Consider the following 19827-nt stretch of genomic DNA (forward strand, 5'->3'; position numbering starts at 1 on the left):
GCGAATCCCTCAGATCCACAATCAGCTTCTCATGGGGGAGACGAGCAGGCCATAGCATCCACCAGATTCGACATGGATGAAGTGGTTGGACACAAATCCTCCCCTCGAACAAATGTGAAATCTGAATCAGTTGTTGATGTGGTTGAAGTGGTTGAAGTCGATGAAATGGATGGAGAAGGTGTTCTCTTCCTTATCTCTTCTTCCTCATCTTTCTCCAATGCCCATTCAGGAATCTTGTCAGAGTCTCTTCCAAGGATGTATTCAGTCGAACCACTCTCAGATAGAAGATGCTCAGATGACTCTGAATGTTCCATATTTGAATCATACACCCTCTTCTTTATCCTCTCTTCATTCTTCTTTTCTGCCTCTTTCTCTGCTCTTCGCCACTGCTCTTCAGGCGACATCTCCATCGTCACCACCTCAAATGCCTTCGGATTCTTTTTCACTGTGTCATTCACAATCTCCTCCAATTCCTTTGTTCTTCTCTTTTGTTTTCTTCATCTGACTGCAAATATCACAGAAACAATGATTACAAACAATAAAACAACAACTCAAACAACAACAGCAATCGGCCAAAATGATTTTCCTTCTTTTCCTCCCTCAACAAGTTTTTCATCTCCACTTGAATGTGTTTCGCTTCCATTTTTCAGAATGAAAGACTCAGTTGATGAAGGAGAATCAACTTTTCCAAACAGAATGCACACGCTCACTTCTGTCTCGTCTCTCACTTTCTCCAATTCTGAACATGAAATAACTGAGCGAATCTCATTCTCTGAAACAAACCCTTCTTCTTCAATCCCTTTTCTCACAATCTCCTCTTCATCCCCATTTTTCATGCTGATCTTCAGAGACAATTTGTGAGGAAGAAGCAGCTTCCCACGAATGCTCAAGTCCATGTCCCCACTCGCCTGTGTTGTGCTCTTCACTTCTTCCAAGACAGGGATGAAAAATGATGATCCTCTTTCACTCGCGATTCCTCCCAATTGACATCCCTCATCCAATATCCGCAGAGATGTGTTTTTCTCCATTCCTTCTCCCCCTTTAAAACCCATCTCCTTCAGATTTATCTCTTCCTATTACACTCTCTTCAACAACAATCATCACGCTCATGAAATCAGAAGTCAGATGCACCAGCCCATGCTCAATTGAATAACATGGAAGTGTGTTTGTTCCACACTGTTTTTCGTTTGATCCATTCACGCTGCTCACAATAATCGTATCACTTTGATGAATTGTTACAAATCCATTCAAATCCGTATCGCTGTGGTGTTCGCAATAATCTTTTCCATTAATTGCATTATTACGAGTGTTATGTCCCTCTCGAAGATCAAACAGAAATTGACTTTCATTGATCTGGGATGTGATGTTGTAACAATCAATGAAAATACATTCCTCATGCTGGTTGTGTCTGTATCTAACTTCATCTTCACAAATGCAAAATTCATTTTTTCTCTTCATTTCGTTGCCTGAAACATTTCTCCTCTATTTTCTTTGCTGTTGCTGTGTTAACAGGAGCTTTGTTTTCATACGCATCTCTCTTTGGAAGAAAGATAATAAAATTTTTCATGTTTTATCAAAAATTTTAATAAAACAATGTTAATAATTAAAAAGAATGTTTCACACGATTTGTTTGTTCTTCTTTATTCATTGGCACCATAGTTTAATAATAATATCCTTGTGCAGCATGCAAATAATCTTCCTAAAAATCATAATCAAAAATTGTAAAGAATTGAATGAAATGTTAATAATCATTTAGTGCACACTTTTATAATATTTCTAAACATTTGATTTGTTATATGTTCGCAAGCGAGGGTTCTATTCTTGACGAAAGAAACTAATTTCTTATTTTTTGGATATTAAAAATTTAATTGTGGGATTGATCAAAATATTTTAATTTTTTAATTTATTTTTTTTTATGTTTTATTTCCCAAATCATTATTATTAAAATAGGACAATATAATAATAAATAACATTTTATCTACTTTTTATTTCATAATTATCTTGTTTTATTTATTTTTTGAAAAAATACTCATATTTATGGGTCATTTTTTAAAATAGTTTTTTCACGAGAAACAAAAATTTTTGCGAAAAATCGGTCCATACAAAAGTTTTTAAATAATTTTTGCATTTCAAACATCACAAAATTAATGTCTAAAAACAAGAATTGCAAAAGGGACGCAGTTACACCTATGCCAGAAAAAGAATGGTTCGAGAAACGGCATCTGAAAAATTTGCAGAAGCTGATGATGATCATCAGTTACAACAGTACAAGGGAAAGCGATGAAGATTTATATTAGATCTTCAGAACGCTCCATGGCCCGTTTGCCCATTCCCTGTTTTCTCTGTCGCCTTCACTCTTCCTCTCACAAGAGAATGAAGGCACAATATCCTTTGAACCATTGACGCACTCCGGCCTTGCATCTGCACTGCCTTCTGCTTCATCTCCAGAAAAGAGCGTTATTTTACGGCAAACAAATATCAGGATTATCAAGCCGACAAAAAACGGATCACTATTATATACTTCCTGCTTCTTCGAAATCATCGATGTCTTTTTCCTCATGAAAATCATTTTCAAAAGATCATTCATCTTCTATATCATCATTGTTTTTTTTCTTTTCACGATTTTAATCGGATCACATCCGCACCTTAACAGCATTCACTCCTTTGCACCTGACAAATCATTCGATCTCCAGCAATTATCATATTGATACTGAAACAATTGCAACAACCTGTCAAGCCGCTCTACCAAACATCCCGTGGAGCGACAACATCGATGAAAGCTGCAATAAAGACAGGGAAGAAGAAGAAGAAAGGCTAAATAGTGAAGACAGAAATTCGATCAGCGCAGAGATAGTGCAGAGTGAACAGTCGGAAGAGCCACTGATGAAGAAGTGTGAAGCTAAAGATATGGAGCCAAAATTCAAACATAAAAATCAATTACAGAATGAATCAAAAATGAAATCGAAGAAGAAAGAAAGGGATAAATCACATGAATGAAGAAAAGGCGGTGCAGAAGGAAAAGACGAAAATGAAAAAAAAACGAGCAAGCTGTTTCTGAAAGACGATTTTGCAAGTGAAGGAGAAGCGCAAAGTGAATCGTTGTCAAACAGCTTTTTGCTAACACAACTTATTTTAGGGTGCGATGGGTGATGGCTCTTTGGCGAGTGAAGTGGGTCATTGCAGTTCAGAACACTTTTAGATGAACTCGCATATCTCCATCTTAATCGCAGAGAATAATTAGCCTCCACTACGTAATATATAAGTTACTGTTGATTCTGAATTGTTCCAATACGTTGTTTGCATGGAATTCACACAATTTCCTTCAGTCTGTTCGATATAAGCAGCTTCCTCCACACAACTCTCAGAGCTTCCTCCACTGTCTGTTCCTTCTTCATTCGATCAGCCTTTTCCATCGAGTCCTTTTCCATTATCGACTAAGTCTTCCTCAGTGCTTCCTCTCCCTTCATCTTTTTCTTTTCAATTGTTTTCTTTCTCTTTCTCTTCATTTGCTTCCACTTCATTCATTTCAAATCTTATTTCAGCTCAACAAATCACTACCACACTCTTCACTCGCTGCACTTCGACTTTCTTCATTTTCCATCAACAAATCATGGTCCATCACTGAAGCTGAACAAAAACAAAGATAACAAAAAATGCAAAGAAATTTTGTTTCTTCTTCAGACCCTCCTCTATTGCAGTACACTCCCTTGACACGCAGTGAAATGCTATTTCTTCGAAGCTGGTTCCAGCACGACCATTGAAACAACTTGTGTACTTGTTCTCGTTTATCCTCCACTTCGAGTCACAAGGCGTCAACACACTCGAAGACATTTTCTACGACATGCTTGGAGCAGAAGGCATCACACAGTGCTTTGTTCATCAGAGGGAAAAGATAATTGAGTCAAGCTGAATTCGATGAGGCTGCAGGACGCTGTTGAGAAATAGGCAAGGAAATAAATGATTGAAGACACAATTAACAATAAGCGTTTTTTGAAGAACCAGTTTGTGAAAAACACGTTTTCTCCTTCAATTACTTCGTCGTCTGCTTCTTTTTTTTTCATTATCATAACAATCACTTACACCTCATTTTGTTTCATCCGCACATGGCTCATCCTCAGTTCTCTTGAACTCATTTGTTTTTTTCTTTGACGATCCATCTGTACAACCAATTCACAACCTGTGCTGCTCAAAATATCATCGCTTTTCATAAAGTTATTTCTTTGAAAAAAATTCACTCAAAATTATAAAGAAGATAATAAAAATGGAATAAAAGCATAAATACAATTGTTTGAAACATTTAGATCAAAAGTGAGCCATCTGTAATCTACAGATGAAATGTTTTTGTTTGTAAATGGATGAAGTGTTTTAAAGGGGATATGATTCACTCAAAGAAAAAAAGAATTTGAGAGTGTCATCTTTCCAAAATAAGTTTTCAACAAGTATTAATGTCCAAAAAAACTTCTTTTGGTTTAAAAAAAAAATACAAGCAAAAATTTGTTGATTATGAAAAATTGAAGACTTTTTGTGAATAAAGGATTGTTACGTTTTAAAATCCAATATCAATAAATTATCTTCTATTCTGAAAATGCAACCTTTCCTATGCAATTGCGTCTTATATCTGGATTCATAAGAAAAGATAAAAAAAATTTAAAAACATATCAATAAATAAATAATAACTAACTTGTAATAATGCATTTAACGATTGAATGCTAAGGGAGCACCTTTTATCTCCAAGAATATTCTTCATTCTCGAAATCACTCTTTCGCAACTAACCTCACTGCATGGCGATGTAATTAAAGTCAGGCACAATCCAGCGTATATTGTTTGAAGGTCTCCGTATGAGGAAAAAGCATTGTTAAAAATTTCCGAATCTTCTTCGATGACTGAAGATGAGCTTCCTTTAAAAAATCGTTGAAACAACTTGCAGCAACCGGATTTTATTTTTGGATCGTAATGTCCAATAACTTTATTTGCATATTTAGCAAACGAAGACAATAACCTGGGGAACCAATCTGTCAACAATTCTTTTTCAATCATTTTAATTGATTCTTCTTCTTTTTCGTATGATTGTTCTATGATCATTGACATTTTGCTTGTAGAAAATAGAATTTCCACCTCATCGAAAGATAAATTATCAATAATTTTTTCCTTATAAATGTCTGAATTTTCGTCATTTTCACAATCGCTGAGACTATCATCCATTGATATTTCTTCATCCATGAAAGTTGTGCATTCTCGATGATCTTCAATTTCTGAAGAAGAAAAAGAAGAAGAGGAAGAGGAAGAAGAGGAAGAGGAAGAAGAAGAAGAAGAAGAAGAAGAAGAAGAAGGAAAGGAAGAAGAGGAGGAGGAGGAGGATGATGATGATATTGATGAAGATGATGAAGAAAAAGAAGAAGAAGATATTTCAAACATGTCATTAATCGCTTCATCCTCTGCTTCAAGAAGTCCATATTCATCATCAGTTTCCTCACTTAATTCATCCTTTTCACTTAAAGATGAATTTATTGAGGTTTCAAATTTTGATGAATCAAAATTTTCATTGATGATTTCAATAATTTGTAAAATATCTTCCAATTTTCTGTCGTGATCATTTTCACATTCCTCTTTTGTTTTTTTCGCCAAATATTGAGTCATACCCTCACAATTGTCGACATCGTTTGACAGTTCGTCGTCAAGGTTCCTGAAAGCTTGTGCTTGCCGTTCGCTGTCCAATGGAGAAAACATCCTTGTTGTTGAATGAAAACCAGAGGAATAAAAACCCGAGCACATGTTTGAAGATGACATCAACGAAGATAAAGTGATTGCAGTTTGCGAACAATCGGACAAAGCAATATTCTTTCTTCGTCCTTTATTAAAAGAAGGTCGAGTTTCTGGATCATAATTGAATTTATCAAATAAATTAAAATACTTGAAATAATCAAAAGAAAATTGTTGTGAACGGTACTTTTGCATTCCTGTTTGAGTTAAGGCAAATGATAGCACTATAAGTTCTCCTTTTGTTCCAATCAAAAAGTAATTATGTAATTGAATTAAAAAGTTTGTAATAACATTGTGCCAAACTCCATGATTGAAAAAAGTATGTTTTGATAAACAAATTAAAAAACCTATTGCTTGCAAAATGAAAACAAATACATTGCACAGTTTCGAGTGATTGTTTTCAAACTGAAGATGTAATCGAAATAATGGATAAAGAATAATTTCCAAACAAATGATACTCAACAAATCCTTTTCACTTTAAAACTTTTCGAATTTTATGACTTTGTGGTTTTTCCTAATAAATGAACATATGTTATATAAGCTGAACCATCTCGTGGGCACAAATGAAGGAATAGTTTTTCCTAATAGTTGTTTCATTCTTCTGGTATGGGCCAATTTTGTGAATTCTTGAATTTTGATAAGAAGATTTGAAAGAAATGGAACTTTTCTAAAAGAAGAGGAGATAACTAAATTTGTTAGATGATTGCAGCAGTAAATGTAAATAGGGACAACCAATGAAAATGATTTTTGAGTTACACTGTCTTTTAAACATTGGATAGAAATATTTTCAACAGCTTTTTTTTGAGCAGAAAAACCGTCACAGCAGAAACTTCTTATAAATGATTTGAAGGTTGAAAATTCATCAATCAGGCTGAAAATGAGTTGTTCGTATTCATGCGCAGTTGAACATGAAGGATATAAACCCCAGAAAAATGGAGATGATCGAAGTGATAGTGTTGCAACAGTCACAACCGTATACTGTTTGTTTGCTGCAGTAGCTCCATCCAACAAAATACAAAGTCCGTTGTTTGTAATTCTTGTCTGCTTTTCCAGTTGCATTTGACTTTTTTGTTTCTGTACCATAAAACAGACTCTTCGCCTTGATAATTTTGGGAATATCGACGACACCGGAACAGATGGATTTTTTTGACTAATCTGAATTAATGAAGATATGAAATCATTTGTTTCTATTGACGATGCCGAAAGAAAAGAAATGTTTGATTTGCAAATCATTTTCACATACAATTGTTCCAATTTAGATAATTGATCCGAAGAACCTGAAAAGCATTCCGTACACAATTTTCTTTGTTTGGTTCTCTGCAGTTTTTCCATCATGGAAGATATTTGATTTGAGTTAAGTATTAAGCAATGATGATTAGCTATTGTTGAATAATTTTTGAGACCTGAAACTCCGCATGGAAATCCATCCCTGCTGTTTGGGCATAAGTAATACTTATGCCAGTCTTTCCTGGGTTCGCCGTTCTTGTCCACTTTGTAATAAGATATCCATAAGTTATTTTCCACAACTTCGAACGAAATTTTAGCCATGAACTCATCTGATTTCTTTGGATGTTTGTAAACTTTTGTATATAATTAAAATAAAAATTGAAATAAAAAATAAGAAAAAACATTTTTATCACTGAGCTGACAAACCAGGACCAAAATTTGAATTACGTAGCAATTCCAGTTTAATAATTTGACAGTTCGCTTTTTGTAACTCTTTGATTTTTGCTTCAAAAGCTTTAGCCTTGAAAATATTTTTATAATGTGACAACAAAAATTATATTTCAAAAACTCAAACAATAAAAATATCAGACAAGCTGTCTTTGAGTCCTTCTTCAAGTGCATTTTGTTCGAGATCCATAGAATCTGCTGTGACGGAACTGACGGCAGTTGACTCCATGTGACAATTTTTGATCCGAAAAATCCAATTGTGTCACAACGGTCAATTTCCCATAATCCGTTTCAAATCAATATATTTTAAAATATTTTAATGTCAAATTATAATTCTAATTATTTCAATTGTTTTAACAATTTTTTTTTCTTTTCTTTTTTTTTATTATACATATTGGTTTTTGTTTTATTTTATTTCAGCAAGTCCGTCAATTCTTCAAATTTTAATTCTTTAAGTCCGTCAGTCATACAGGCTTAGCCAATCAATACCAAAAAAAATGAAAATTTCAGTCAAACGAGTGATTCAGAAAAGTTAAAAAAAATGATCGGGCTTTGCACTTGGATCGGGTTAAGCACCCATTGTATTTCATGAAATTTAAATGTTTTAATAATTCTTTTTATTGTGCAAAACAGCATCTATCTCTCATTTTTCTTTGGAACAAAACAATATAAAAATTAGAGTTTGGCAAGATAAAAATGCTATATTTACTGACATTAATTTGCACAATTGTTGCATGACCGAATAACCAGTTTTTAGCTTTGTTCTCTCTTTTGTTCAAAAACATCAACTTAACATCAAAAATAAAAAAAGAACAGAACACAAATTAAATAAAATATCATCAAAAAATAAAAATAAAACACACAAAACAGAAGGGAAAAAAACGCTCGAAAAAAGAAACAAGAACAGAAGATTGAGGGTTTAAAAGATGCAAAATTGGATTGTGTGAAAGCAAATTCTTTGTTGCAGAGAAACACGAACGATAAGCTTCAACTCCAGCACATAGTTCTGTTGGGTTTGACATCCGCTTGAACTTCCACGATTTGTTGGCTGTCATCCTCTTCAATGGCTTTTCGATTCAAAACCGTTCGAATAATATCAAGAAATACTTGTTTGACAATTACGTTGTCTTTCGCAGAAATTTCGAAATGCATCGTGCTTCCCTTTGATTCGCACCACTCCTCGGCTTTCCTTGCAGACACAGCTCTCGATTCTTCGAGGTCAATCTTGTTCCCGATAACAAAAAATGGAAAATGCTTCGGGACTTGTGGATCACTCAAGCGCAGAAATTCGCCTCTCCAATATTCTAGCTTGTCAAACGATTCTGGTGCAGTCACGTCGTAAACAAGGATGCACACATCCACCTTCCTGTAAAAATATTTTTGAAGAGATCCAAATCGTTCGATTTTAACTGCAGATTTCAAAACAAAACATTTTCACAGATATTTCGAAAATTAGAGCCAATCATCTGCCTTGAACTGGTGCTGAAAGAAAGCACAAACATGTGTCATAGAACTCTAGGGTCACCTCCCTGCCGTCAACAACATATTTCTGCACATTGCAAGCATCAGTCAAATTTTCCACAAATTGATGAATGAAAAAACCGTTCATTCTATGTATTTGAAGCAAATTCCAAACAAATGAAGCAAACTTCAATCACTGAATCAGGATGACTCACCAAGGGGTATTTATCAAATATTCTATAAAGAAATTGCTTGAACAATGACGTTTTCCCAACTCCTAATTCTCCAAGCGCAAGGACTTTTAATGAAACAGGCTCAGTTGACATCATCTCCGCACTGCTCTCGAAAACTCAATCTTTCTTCTTCACTTTTCACACACACAAAAAAATTGTTATGGCGTCTTGATTTGGGATGATTTTCTTTTATTCTTTACAATACAATAATCTCCATAAAATATTAATTATACATTTTCTTCTTCACAAAATAACTTCATGTTTATAAGATTTTTTCTTTTTCTTTTTTTGGAAAAAGAAGAAACAGCCAAACACCAAAAATCATCACAGATATTTAAAATATTTGCCAATCGCATGTTGCATTGCAATAATCTTGTGGAATCGAAAAATGATCAAAAGGCACCCACAAAAATGACCGCGAAAGAGAAACTGGATTTGATTGAGAAGGCGCTGGAGCGGGCGTACATCCCGTTCATCGAGGTGCTGCAGATGACAGAGCAGTACCAGTTGTTCTCTCCAGAGGTGCAGGGGGCAAAGATGTGTGCCGGCCACTTGGCTTATTTCTTTTTTGAAAGTGTTTTGCCTTCATGTTGCTTGCGCCCTTCTGCTCTGGGGTGTGTGGGAATCTCAGCCAAAAGGTGCTCAATGCGATGGCGGATGTGTACGAAAAGCGGGGAGCTGGGGACGTGGCGGTGCCGCCTGGAGCACTGGAGTTTGCGCTTTCTCTCTTTTTTTTTTTGGCTTTAGGAGGCTTCATCTTTGTGACTGGCTGAACATTGCTGGTGCGGTGGTGCAGGAAGTTTGACGAGCAGAAGAGCCCAGACATCTTTTTGGACGAGCTGCTGTTCCAGACGCTGAACAAGGTGGCTGAGATGAACACAAAAGTGACGTCTGTCGAGGTGTGGAGCTGGGTTTCTTTTGGGAAAGCAGGCCGTGCATGCTTGGATTTGGCTTTGCACTGTTTTGGAACTGATTTTGTTTTTTTTTTCCAGATTCTGCAGAACCAGATGACGAAGATGACGGGGCTGACGAAGGACGAGGCAGCGAAAATGGTTGAAGAGCAGATCCCGGCGCAGGCAGAGGCTGCAGCTTGTGAATGATCGGGCATGCGCACAGACAGCAGAAACAGCTGCTGGTGTTTTGGATTCGCTGTTTCTTGGGCGTTGGAGTGTTTTGGCTGTTGCTTTAACTTTTGAGTTTTTGACAAGGAGCAGGATGAGCTGTTGGGTTTGCTGTGCTTCGCTGAAGTGTCTTCTTCGTTGGGGAAAAAAGGAAAAAAAACGATGATGATGGCAAACGCTCATCGAATTGAAACGAAATGAGTGAAATGAAGAGAAGTGAAGCGAAGTGAAGAGGGAAACGGAAAGCGAAATCGAAAGATTGAAACAAGAAAAGACCCCACAATTCACTATGCCACGTCCATGGCACTGCTTTCGTTGCTGTTTGCAATGGCTCCATCATCAACATCAGCATCAGCATCGTCATCATCATCGTTGTCAATATCGTTGTCATTGTCATTGTATTGCTCTGTGTCTTCGGGAGAGGAGTCTGTGTCTTCGTCCATCTCTCCTGTGCCCCGCTTCTCCTCGCGCTCCACAAGGAGAAGGAGGAACTCGGCAGCAGTTCTGTTTTCTGCGTTGGGCGACTGGGCGATGGCCTGGAGCTGCGGGACAGCATCGCCCTCGGCGAGATCGTCAGCCACGGCGTTGGAAGGCGGGCGGATGCAGACAACGGCGCCGGGCGGCTGTGCAGCTTGGGATGCGGCCTCTTTCTCGCGGTGGTACTGCAGCTTCTCGCGGCGGCGCAGCAGCTCGGCGCGGCGGGCTGTGGCAACAAGGAGAGACAGGACAAGCGAAAGGAGGCTGGGGTCGGTGGTGACGAGGAGCGAGGCAAGGGCAAGCGGGATGCGCTCCATGATGGCCTCGTCAACAATCGCATCTGACAGCCCAAACATGTTTTGCAGCAGAATCCCCATCTCGTAGCTCACGCGAGGAGGGCCGAGTGGCATCAACCGCATCACCACCGGAAGAATTTACTCGCAGATCAATGTTGAAATGAGTTTTAATATTTAATAAACATGAACATGTTCAATGATTTTTTAAAAATGTTACAAATACATTTGATAATGAAAAAATAACCAAATAACCTTCACAAATCCTTAAATATTGTTATTTGCTTTTACAAATCCAAAATTGATAACATAAATATTTATTATGTTTGATTGCAAGAAAAAAAAATTATTTTTTTGATATGATAAAAAAGTCATGATACATACAAATACGAATTAAACAAAAGCTTAAAAAAAAAAGAAAGAAAAGAAAGAAAGAAATAGTCTAAACTCGCTTTCTTATTATGCAGAAGTTTTTTGTTGCGATTGATAACTTTTCTGAGATCCAAACTGCTCAACAAATTTAACTTGAATCTGTTCTTCGGTTGGATTTTTAATGCAAAAAGAAGCAATAATGTAGAAAATTCCTATGACACAGGACCAACATCCAACACATATTCCGGGCCACCATTTATTTCCCGTTAATTTTATAGCAAAACACAATGTTCCACAACTAAAAAATTTTTAATGAAAGCACTCTTCTAAAAATAAAAATAAAAAAAAAAAAAAAAAACATACAATATTGTAAAGCATGCTCTATTAAATCTTTTTATAAGAAAAGGAAAATGCGCAAGGAAGGAAAACCAATGGAACTCCGCGCATACAATAAATAATCCAAATAATCTATTTTTTTTGAAGTTAAAGAATGCAAAAAGTGAACAAACATAAGATATATCCCCATAAAAATGGATACTAAAAAATCACCATAAAGATAAATTATTGTCAGAAGTCCAAAAGCTATAAGAAGCAATGCAGTAATAAGTGATATCCACCGAAAATGTCTCATAATAGCAATGAAAAACGTTTTACATCCACCTGAAGTACTATTTTGTTGTGCGGATGAAGTTTGATTTTGAGTATATGTTACCTGCTCTTGTTGCAAAGGCACTGAATTTTGAGACTGAATCATCAAATATTTGAAAAAAGGTTCACAAATACGATCTGATATTTTTTGAATTTATATTTAATTTTCATTGTATAACGCAAGAAAGTGTGGCGTGCTCAAGATTGAAAATATATTAAAACCGTGAAAATTGAGTTGAAAAAAAATAAAAAAACTTCAAATTCTTAATCTTCATCAGATTCAGTTTCTTCTTCTTCCTCATCATCATCATCTTCCTCAACCTTTTTTGATTTCTTATCTTTTTTATCTTCTTTTTCACTTTTTTTGTTGCGTTTTTGCTTTGTGGCTTTCGCTATGGCTTTTTCGCTTGCTTGCCCAATCTTATATGCATCCCTTTTAATATAAATAAGTAAATCCAAAAATTAAGTCATAAACAACATATTTAATTTTCAATAAAAAAACAACATAAGCATACCACCATTGCGTAAAAACATCCATTGTGCTAAGTTGATTTCCTTCATCATCAGTTTTTTCGAAAACGGATGGCATATCTTCTTCAGGTATTTTTGGAAATTTCTCTTCCTTGCTTATAAAAAAGCCATTGAAAACTGTTACAGCAAGCGAGATAATAAGGAAAAAGAAAATTGCAGCAGTGATCAATGCAATGATTTGTGTAAAAAGTGTGACATCGGGACTAAAAACAGGATTAAAGCGCTTTTTTATATTTTCCTTCTTTTCTTCTTTATTTGCCTTAACCTTTGAACTCATTATTCAAGAATATGATAAATTGTTTCAAATTATAGATTTCTTGATCAAAAAATTTTAACTTCGAACACGTGATGCGAATCACTTTTTTGACAATAAAAAATTTCAGATTAATTCTGAAATAGAGTATATTACCTTTTATTTTTGTTTTCAAGGCGTTTTGAAGAAGAAAGGAAACTAATAAAACATTGTGTCCAATAAATGTTTCAAATTAGAAAAAGCAGAAGCGAGAAATTATATAGTTTTGAAATGATTAACGAAGACGTCTGGCTTCACGCTCAGACTCAAGCAAAGTGATAACATCTCCAAGTTTAACTGGTCCCATGATATTCCTTGTGATTGTTCTATTTTCACCTTGGATATCGCATCTCACTTGCGTAATTCCACCACGGGAACCTGTTCTTCCAATAATCTTTACAACAGTTGCATATTTAATTTGTGTCGCTGGTTGATCCTACAAAAATAAAAAAAACATCAACAAAAAAGTTAAGAAGTGCGCGATTCGTTCATAAATTAAAAAAAAATGGATTAAAACGATTAATCATCGATATGATGCATGAATAAATACACACCATTTAAAATTACTTCTGCTTAAAGGAATAAGTTATGTGTTTTACTCTTCCTAATCTGAGATATATAAACTGATCGAAAATTTTGGATCAAAAATTTTTGGAATAAACTCAAACCATTGATAATAATTATCACTACGTTCTCTTTAAAAATAAAAAAGATGCAATTATTGAACTTTCTCATCCATTCAGGTACAAAAGGGGTTTAACCATAACAAAATATAAACCTCAAAAAGACAAACATTCTGTTGTCTTTTTTAAAAAAATCATAAAAGTTTTTCAAATACTTGTGATTTGCTTAAAAAAAAACAACAAACAACATGCAAATAAAATTTAAAATAAAGTTAGGGAGAGATCAACACTTTTCAGATCTGGCTATGACAAAACCAAACAAAGAAGAAATTGATAAAGTTTGGAAAGTTCTTGAAGAAAGAATCACAGACATAAAGAACTTAATTGATGGAGGAGAAACAAAACCTTTTCCATTGCAGGAATACATGAATATGACGAATAGCATTTATAACATGTATACGCGTTTAATTTTTTCTTTTTTACGGTTACTGTTTTTATTACTCGTAGTTGCACTCGCCATAATGGAGCACCGGTTCTGGCTCAGCGTCTTATAAATGTGATCACAAATTACTGTTCTGTTGATATCTACAACGCTTTATCAGATCTTCGTGAAGGGGCATTTCTTTCGGAAATTTCAAGAAGATGGGAAAAATTTAAGTTGTTTGTGAAGATCATGGTAGCATTGTTCAATTATTTGGTTTGTCTTTATTTGATGATGGAAGAATTACGTTATTGTTTGATTTTTCAAATTATTCACAATTTTTAGGATCGTTTTTATTTTAATTATGACGCCTCTGGGACGGGAGGAATTGAAAAACGAAGAAAAACAATACAGCCACGTTCTTATGAGTTGTTTGATGATTTAGTGTTCAAGAAGTTCAGAACAGAAACACAACGATTAACATTGAGTTTTATTGATAAAGATAGAATGGGAGAAGCTGTTGATAATTTGATGTTGAAGAACGCAGTTGATGTTTGAGAATTCCTATTTTTTTTTTTAAAAGTTAAATGTTGTGAAATCCTTTATTTTTTGACTGATAGCTGTACATTTTATTGGGTCAAGGGAGCTTTAGATATTATGATGAATTGGAACAAGAATTTCTTCAGCGAGCCTCGTCTTATTATCGTAACTTCGCTGTTAAATCACTTCAAACAGATACAGTTCCGGAGTTCATGTTAAAGGTATTTTCAATTGTTCAAATTGATTCTATTACTTTCAAACAATTTTTTGCTATTTTTTCCTCGACTCTAAAAAAAAAAAAATCAATTTGTGGAAAAATTCAATCTCATCATTGGAAACTGTAATTACGATTTCCTTTTCTTTCTTCATGCTCATTGAACAATTTACACAAATAACAGGCCGAGAATGCTTTTGCTGTTGAAAGCCAGCGTATCACAACGTACATGCACTCTAAAACGCATCTTAGGATTAAGCAAGTGCTGGAGCAGGAGCTACTCAAGAAGCATGCGCAATATCTCATCAACAACAAGGAGACCGGATTTCTGGCGCTGGTTGAAGGAAACCGTGTGGAGGATCTTGCGCGTATGTATCGTCTCATGGCGCGTCTGGACATTGCGCTCGGAATCCGCCCGATGGCCGACGACTTCCGCGTGCACATCTCGTCTGTGGGCGACAACATGATGCTCAACCAGGACAACTTCACAAAGAAGGCTACAACCAAGAAAGTGGTCAAGAAGATTGTGAAAAAAGTGATCAAGAAGGCGGTGGCTGCTGCCCCAGCAGCGTCACCTGATGCGGATTCTGCAGCCAAAGCGGAAGGAGCTGGCGAGGATGCCTCTGCATCTTCTGCAGCGCCCGCGGCAGAAGGCAGCAGCTCGGCTGCGACAGAAGCAGGCGGTGAAGAGACAAAGAAAGTGGTGAAGAAGATCGTGAAGAAGATCGTGAAGAAAGTGGTGAAGAAAGCAGCGTCTGCATCAGCGTCAGGCGAAGAGAGCTCTGCCATGTCTGTCTCGTCCAGTGCACCCAGCTCATCGTCGTCTTCATCGCATTCAGATGGAGACGATGGAGCAGGTGGTGATGAAAATGGGGACACTTCACAGGCATCAATGATCTATGAGTTTGTGGACTCAATCGTTGCCTTGTACAGAAGATACAACAACCTCTATCTGCACGCATTCCAGCGCAACAGCGACTTCCACACAGCAATCAAGACAGCCTTCACAGAGTTTCTCAATCGTGCGTCAGATGCCAAGCCATTCCCAGTGCTGCTGGCAGTCTATGTTGACGAGTTCCTGAAGTCAAAGAATGCGCAGCAGGCAGATGAGGCTGTGCACCAGCGATTTGATGAAATTGCTTCGTTGCTGTCGTTTGTGCACGAGAAGGACAAGTTCTCAGCGATGTCTCGTACTCTGCTGTCGAAGAGGCTGCTTGACCAGTCAGGCGGAGGAAGTCTGATCCAGGAAGATGCCGAGAAAGCGCTGATTCTCCGGCTGAAGCAGCAGTTCGGTAACACATTCACAGCAAAGATGGAAGGTATGTTTACCGACCATGCCACTGCCTCTGAGACGCAGGAGCAGTTCAGACAGCATCTGGCAGACAACAACATCAAGCTTGGGCTGGAGTTGGATGTGCAGATTCTGACGCAGTCTCATTGGCCTCCCTTCGACACAAAGCAGATCCAGCTGCCAGCAGAAATGGCGTATGCGGTGCAGCAGTTCAACGAGTACTACAAAATCTACAAGAAGGACAGAAACTTGCTGTGGGTGCATTCATATGGCTCGCTGGTTCTGGGCGTGCGCTTTGCGAAGAAGACGTGCGATGTGACGATGAATACACAGCAGGCTATTGTTCTTGCGCAGTTCAACGAAGGCCCAGCGACTGTAAGAAACTTGGCCACAGCAGTTGGGTTTGATGTTGATGTGCTGAAGAACATTGTGGCGTCGATGATGCAGAAGAAGATGCCAGTTCTTCTGATCCGCGACGACACTGCCTCTTCCTCGTCGTCCAGCTCAGAAGACGAAGAAGCCAAAGCCAAAGGAGGAATGCAGCAGCTGCAGGACACAGACACACTAGAGTTCAACAGCGCAATGGTGACAGCCAAGAAGAAGTTCAAGCTGCCAGCGCCGAATGTGATTACAGACAAGACGATCAACACCATCAGAGAGGAAGTCGATGGAGAGCGTAAGTACCAGCTGGATGCTGCCCTGGTGCGTATTATGAAGGCAAAGCGTGTGATGCAGCATTTGGATCTGGTGACTGAAGTCATCTCACAGCTCACGTTCTTCAAGCCAACAGGAACAGAAATCAAACAGAGAATTGAGGATCTGATTTTGAGAGAGTACATCGAGAGAGATTCGAAGAACAGGAACACACTGAAGTATCTTCCATAAGCATATTTATTGAAAAAGAACCACTTTTCGAAACGAGGTCGGAAGGAAGCAACTTGCGAGGCTTGGCTTTTTGGTTCGTTTTTTTAAATGCAATGGGTGGTTGTTGAAAAAAAAATATACAAAAAATTTTTTGAATGTTATTTATTTTTAAAGTTGATTTTAAAAGTAATAATTATGATGTTGGCAAAAATCACGTCAAATACTTAACCTGTATCTTTTTTTTCTTTTTTTCTATCTCCTCAAGACTTTAATTATCTTATATCTTGAAACTGATGACAAATTCTCTTTTTCAAATTTCAAAAATTATTCGTTATATTTTGGGTTGCAATTACGGTAGAAATATGAATCGATAATCGTTCTGTTATTTTTGATTGTAAAAGGAAAATTTCGTTTCATCCTCAACCCATATCCCAAAAGCCGATAAAATGAGCTCAATTCTTGCCAAGCTTTTATGCGCAGCAGGAATGATTGTTTCAGATGGATCAATTACAATTTTGAAAAAGGTGCAGTACGAGTCATGTGCGCCCGGGTTGTCGACTTGCCCGGGAGCAAAAAGCGGTATTCTTTTTTTTTTTAATATTCTGTTTAACATTTTTGCAAACAAAGGATGCGACATTTCATTTGCGCCAAGCAATCATCAATTTAATAAAGTTTGCTTTCGTCGGTTTTTAGTAGATTTGTCCATTTTCAGAATGAAATAGCCATGGATTCAGACTTCCGTAATGTTTGTTGGTGAAGCATGCAGCTTTATTTATTATTTCATAAAAATTTTGAAAGAAAAATGGAAAAAAAGAAAATACCTCTTGATGAAAGAAAACAAATCATCACATTCAAAACGTGAAATATTGAAGCTCGTATTAATGTTTGCTTTGTTTGGCTTTTTGGATCTTATTGGTACAACGGTCGCAAGCATCGGACTCCTTTGGGTGCCTGGGTCAGCTTTTCAACTTTTAAGAGGAACTGTGATAATTTTTACGGAGTTGGGCTCGATTCTGATTTTAAAGCGAAAAACAAACAGATATCGATGGATTGGAATAGGATTGGTAAGTTGATTTTAATTTTTTTCGTAATATAGATCAATGTAAAAAATTTGCTTATGTTTCATTATAAAATTTCAGGTTGTTACATGCATGATACTTGTTGGAGTTGCAGGAATTCTTGATTCTCTTGATGAAGAACAAGATAAACAACAAGCATCTTCTTCTTCTTCTTTCTCTCTGATCCTCCAATCATTTCATTCGCTCTTCAATCCTCAGTCATTTCAATTGGATTCATCTGTTCCTTTAGCACATCATTTGGAATCGAAGAACACTGAAATTGGAAGAAACACATTTCAATCTTCATTCACTTCACCTGAATCATTTCCAGATAACTCAACCTTTCTGTCTCATTCACTTTCTGCTATGGATAATGGAGCCACATCGAAAAAAGTGCTGTATATTCTTGGAGCATCTTTGATTCTTGGAAGTCAAGTTGTTGGGAGGTTTGAATAGATACTCATTATAATCTGAATTGATTTCAAAAATTCATATTTTTAAAACTAATTCTAATATCTTTCAATTATTCCAATAATTAAAAATACTTTTCTCTGTTGCGATTAAATGGAACACGTAGTTTGCAAATGGTGCTTGAAGAAATGCTTCTTAAAGGGAAAAGCGTTGATCCTGTTATTATGGTCGGATTTGAGGGCACGTTTGGGTTTGTTGCTGCAAAAGATAAAAGAAAAAAATGATCTTTTTTCTTTTAATGAATCAAAAATTTGAAACATTTTTGTAGATTTTATTTTTTTTTCATTAATATTTTCTTCGTTTTGAGACAAAAATTTCGTTTTTGTTTTTGAACTTTCTTTTTTATTTTCATGTTCTTTTCTGTGAATAATAATTCATTCTCTTTAAACAATTCTAAATGTACAATTTTCTTTCTTTTCTTTTTTTTTTAATTCCCATTTGCGATTCAGTTTTATGTTTAACACATTCATTGCGTTGCCCATTGTTCACAACATTCCTGGCAACGACTGCGGGAAATTTGAGAATGTGGTTGATGGCCTGTGGATGATGACTCAGAGCTGGCTGATTTTAGGCTTATCTCTCGGCTCAGTCGTTTTGGAAGGAACATACAACGTTCTTTCTCTCACAGTTTGTTATTGAGATACACACACAAATTGATTTCTTTTTCTATTGTTCTATTTTAACTTTGTATGTATGATTGAATTGCAAATTGAATATGTTATTTCAGACAACAAAGCATTTATCTGCTGTGCACAGAACAATTGTTGATGCGCTGACAATGGCATTCGTTTGGATAATTATGATTCTCATAAAGCTGTTCGGAGGAGGCAAATATGGCGAGTCGTTCACTCGTTGGTCTTTCATTCAAATCATTGGATTTGTGGTGATGGTTTTTGTATGCCAAAGGAATAATTATCGGAATTTTAGAGTGATGAAGTAAAAATATGAATTAAATGTGTTTCATTTTTTTATTATTCTGTTGATTTTCTTCGATCATTTAATCATGATATTTAATTTCTATACTTTATATTAAAAAATTTATATATTTAATATTTAGGGAACACTGATATTTAACGGTGCTTTTCCGTGCCTTCGTTCAAAACAGGCCGACCCAACACTTTCAAATGATGCTGAAGCTTCAAAGCCAATAAATGAAACTTGAAAAACTCGAAAAGAATTAGTCGTTTTTTATATCAATTGCTAACTTTTTTGTTATAGGTTATTTGTTTTATTTGAAATAGAGAGTTGATTTCGTTTTTTAAAATTTTGATCATATTTGCCATTTCTTTTTTATAAAGTACTTATTTTGTTTTAGTTTAAAAAATTCAAGGCTACATAAAGTAGTCTTAAATATTGCACAAACGTACAAATGGCAGATTCAATTTCTTTATTTGTTACTGCTATGAATTATGAAAAACTCGAAGCAGTTCACGAGTATTTTCGTAAATATGGTAATAAGAATGAAGAAATTTCAGAAAATCA

At 36.1% G+C, this 19827-nt stretch overlaps 7 protein-coding genes across 7 annotated transcripts; 4 read left to right on the top strand and 3 right to left on the bottom strand.

The window, feature by feature from the left end:
- Window positions 1-29: 29 nt before the first annotated feature.
- MONOS_17489 (uncharacterized protein) lies at window positions 30-1052 on the bottom strand (the record flags this gene model as incomplete). Its single annotated transcript, XM_067870413.1, has 2 exons — window positions 30-485; window positions 558-1052. 2 exons carry the CDS (start codon window positions 1050-1052, stop codon window positions 30-32), a joined length of 951 nt encoding a protein of 316 aa, XP_067728377.1.
- A 7370-nt stretch (window positions 1053-8422) lies between these two features.
- MONOS_16506 (Rab7c5) lies at window positions 8423-9225 on the bottom strand (the record flags this gene model as incomplete). Its single annotated transcript, XM_067869415.1, has 3 exons — window positions 8423-8844; window positions 8936-8984; window positions 9085-9225. The coding sequence occupies 3 exons, from the start codon at window positions 9223-9225 to the stop codon at window positions 8423-8425; spliced, it is 612 nt and encodes a 203-aa protein (XP_067728378.1).
- Window positions 9226-9483: 258 nt separating this feature from the next.
- On the top strand, window positions 9484-10229 carry MONOS_17490 (uncharacterized protein; the record flags this gene model as incomplete). Its single annotated transcript, XM_067870415.1, has 4 exons — window positions 9484-9668; window positions 9761-9841; window positions 9926-10028; window positions 10122-10229. 4 exons carry the CDS (start codon window positions 9484-9486, stop codon window positions 10227-10229), a joined length of 477 nt encoding a protein of 158 aa, XP_067728379.1.
- Window positions 10230-10781: 552 nt separating this feature from the next.
- Window positions 10782-11111, top strand: MONOS_6980 (uncharacterized protein; the record flags this gene model as incomplete). The annotated part of the gene is made up of 1 exon (XM_067877268.1): window positions 10782-11111. One exon carries the CDS (start codon window positions 10782-10784, stop codon window positions 11109-11111), a length of 330 nt encoding a protein of 109 aa, XP_067728380.1.
- Window positions 11112-11303: 192 nt separating this feature from the next.
- MONOS_6981 (uncharacterized protein) lies at window positions 11304-12879 on the bottom strand. Its single transcript, XM_067877269.1, has 4 exons — window positions 12556-12879; window positions 11902-12473; window positions 11756-11860; window positions 11304-11715 (listed from the first exon to the last, which is right to left on the bottom strand). Exons 1-2 carry the CDS (start codon window positions 12846-12848, stop codon window positions 12305-12307), a joined length of 462 nt encoding a protein of 153 aa, XP_067728381.1. The 5' UTR covers window positions 12849-12879; the 3' UTR covers window positions 11304-11715; window positions 11756-11860; window positions 11902-12304.
- An 886-nt stretch (window positions 12880-13765) lies between these two features.
- MONOS_6983 (putative cullin 1) lies at window positions 13766-17110 on the top strand. The gene is made up of 5 exons (XM_067877271.1): window positions 13766-13940; window positions 13994-14183; window positions 14253-14459; window positions 14528-14668; window positions 14846-17110. Exons 1-5 carry the CDS (start codon window positions 13792-13794, stop codon window positions 16835-16837), a joined length of 2679 nt encoding a protein of 892 aa, XP_067728382.1. The 5' UTR covers window positions 13766-13791; the 3' UTR covers window positions 16838-17110.
- On the top strand, window positions 17054-19715 carry MONOS_6984 (putative Solute carrier family 35 member F6). The gene is made up of 8 exons (XM_067877272.1): window positions 17054-17395; window positions 17444-17487; window positions 17539-17880; window positions 17956-18320; window positions 18452-18535; window positions 18795-18972; window positions 19073-19240; window positions 19403-19715. The coding sequence occupies exons 1-8, from the start codon at window positions 17263-17265 to the stop codon at window positions 19505-19507; spliced, it is 1419 nt and encodes a 472-aa protein (XP_067728383.1). The 5' UTR covers window positions 17054-17262; the 3' UTR covers window positions 19508-19715.
- Window positions 19716-19827: the final 112 nt, after the last annotated feature.

The sequence above is a fragment of the Monocercomonoides exilis genome, assembly GCF_001643675.1.
Source record: "Monocercomonoides exilis strain PA203 chromosome Unknown scaffold19-1596985, whole genome shotgun sequence".
Taxonomy (NCBI): domain Eukaryota; phylum Preaxostyla; order Oxymonadida; family Polymastigidae; genus Monocercomonoides; species Monocercomonoides exilis.

Coding starts and splice junctions, on each gene's coding strand:
- MONOS_6981 (XM_067877269.1), bottom strand. CDS start 12,848: ATGAGTTCAAAGGTTAAGGCAAATAAAGAAGAAAAGAAGGAAAATATA. Junction 12,474..12,555: donor GATGTTTTTACGCAATGGTG/GTATGCTTATGT, acceptor TTATATTAAAAG/GGATGCATATAAGATTGGGC.
- MONOS_6983 (XM_067877271.1), top strand. CDS start 13,792: ATGACAAAACCAAACAAAGAAGAAATTGATAAAGTTTGGAAAGTTCTT. Junction 13,941..13,993: donor ACGAATAGCATTTATAACAT/GTATACGCGTTT, acceptor TATTACTCGTAG/TTGCACTCGCCATAATGGAG. Junction 14,184..14,252: donor TAGCATTGTTCAATTATTTG/GTTTGTCTTTAT, acceptor CACAATTTTTAG/GATCGTTTTTATTTTAATTA.
- MONOS_6984 (XM_067877272.1), top strand. CDS start 17,263: ATGAGCTCAATTCTTGCCAAGCTTTTATGCGCAGCAGGAATGATTGTT. Junction 18,321..18,451: donor GGAAGTCAAGTTGTTGGGAG/GTTTGAATAGAT, acceptor TGGAACACGTAG/TTTGCAAATGGTGCTTGAAG. Junction 19,241..19,402: donor GATTTGTGGTGATGGTTTTT/GTATGCCAAAGG, acceptor TTTAATATTTAG/GGAACACTGATATTTAACGG.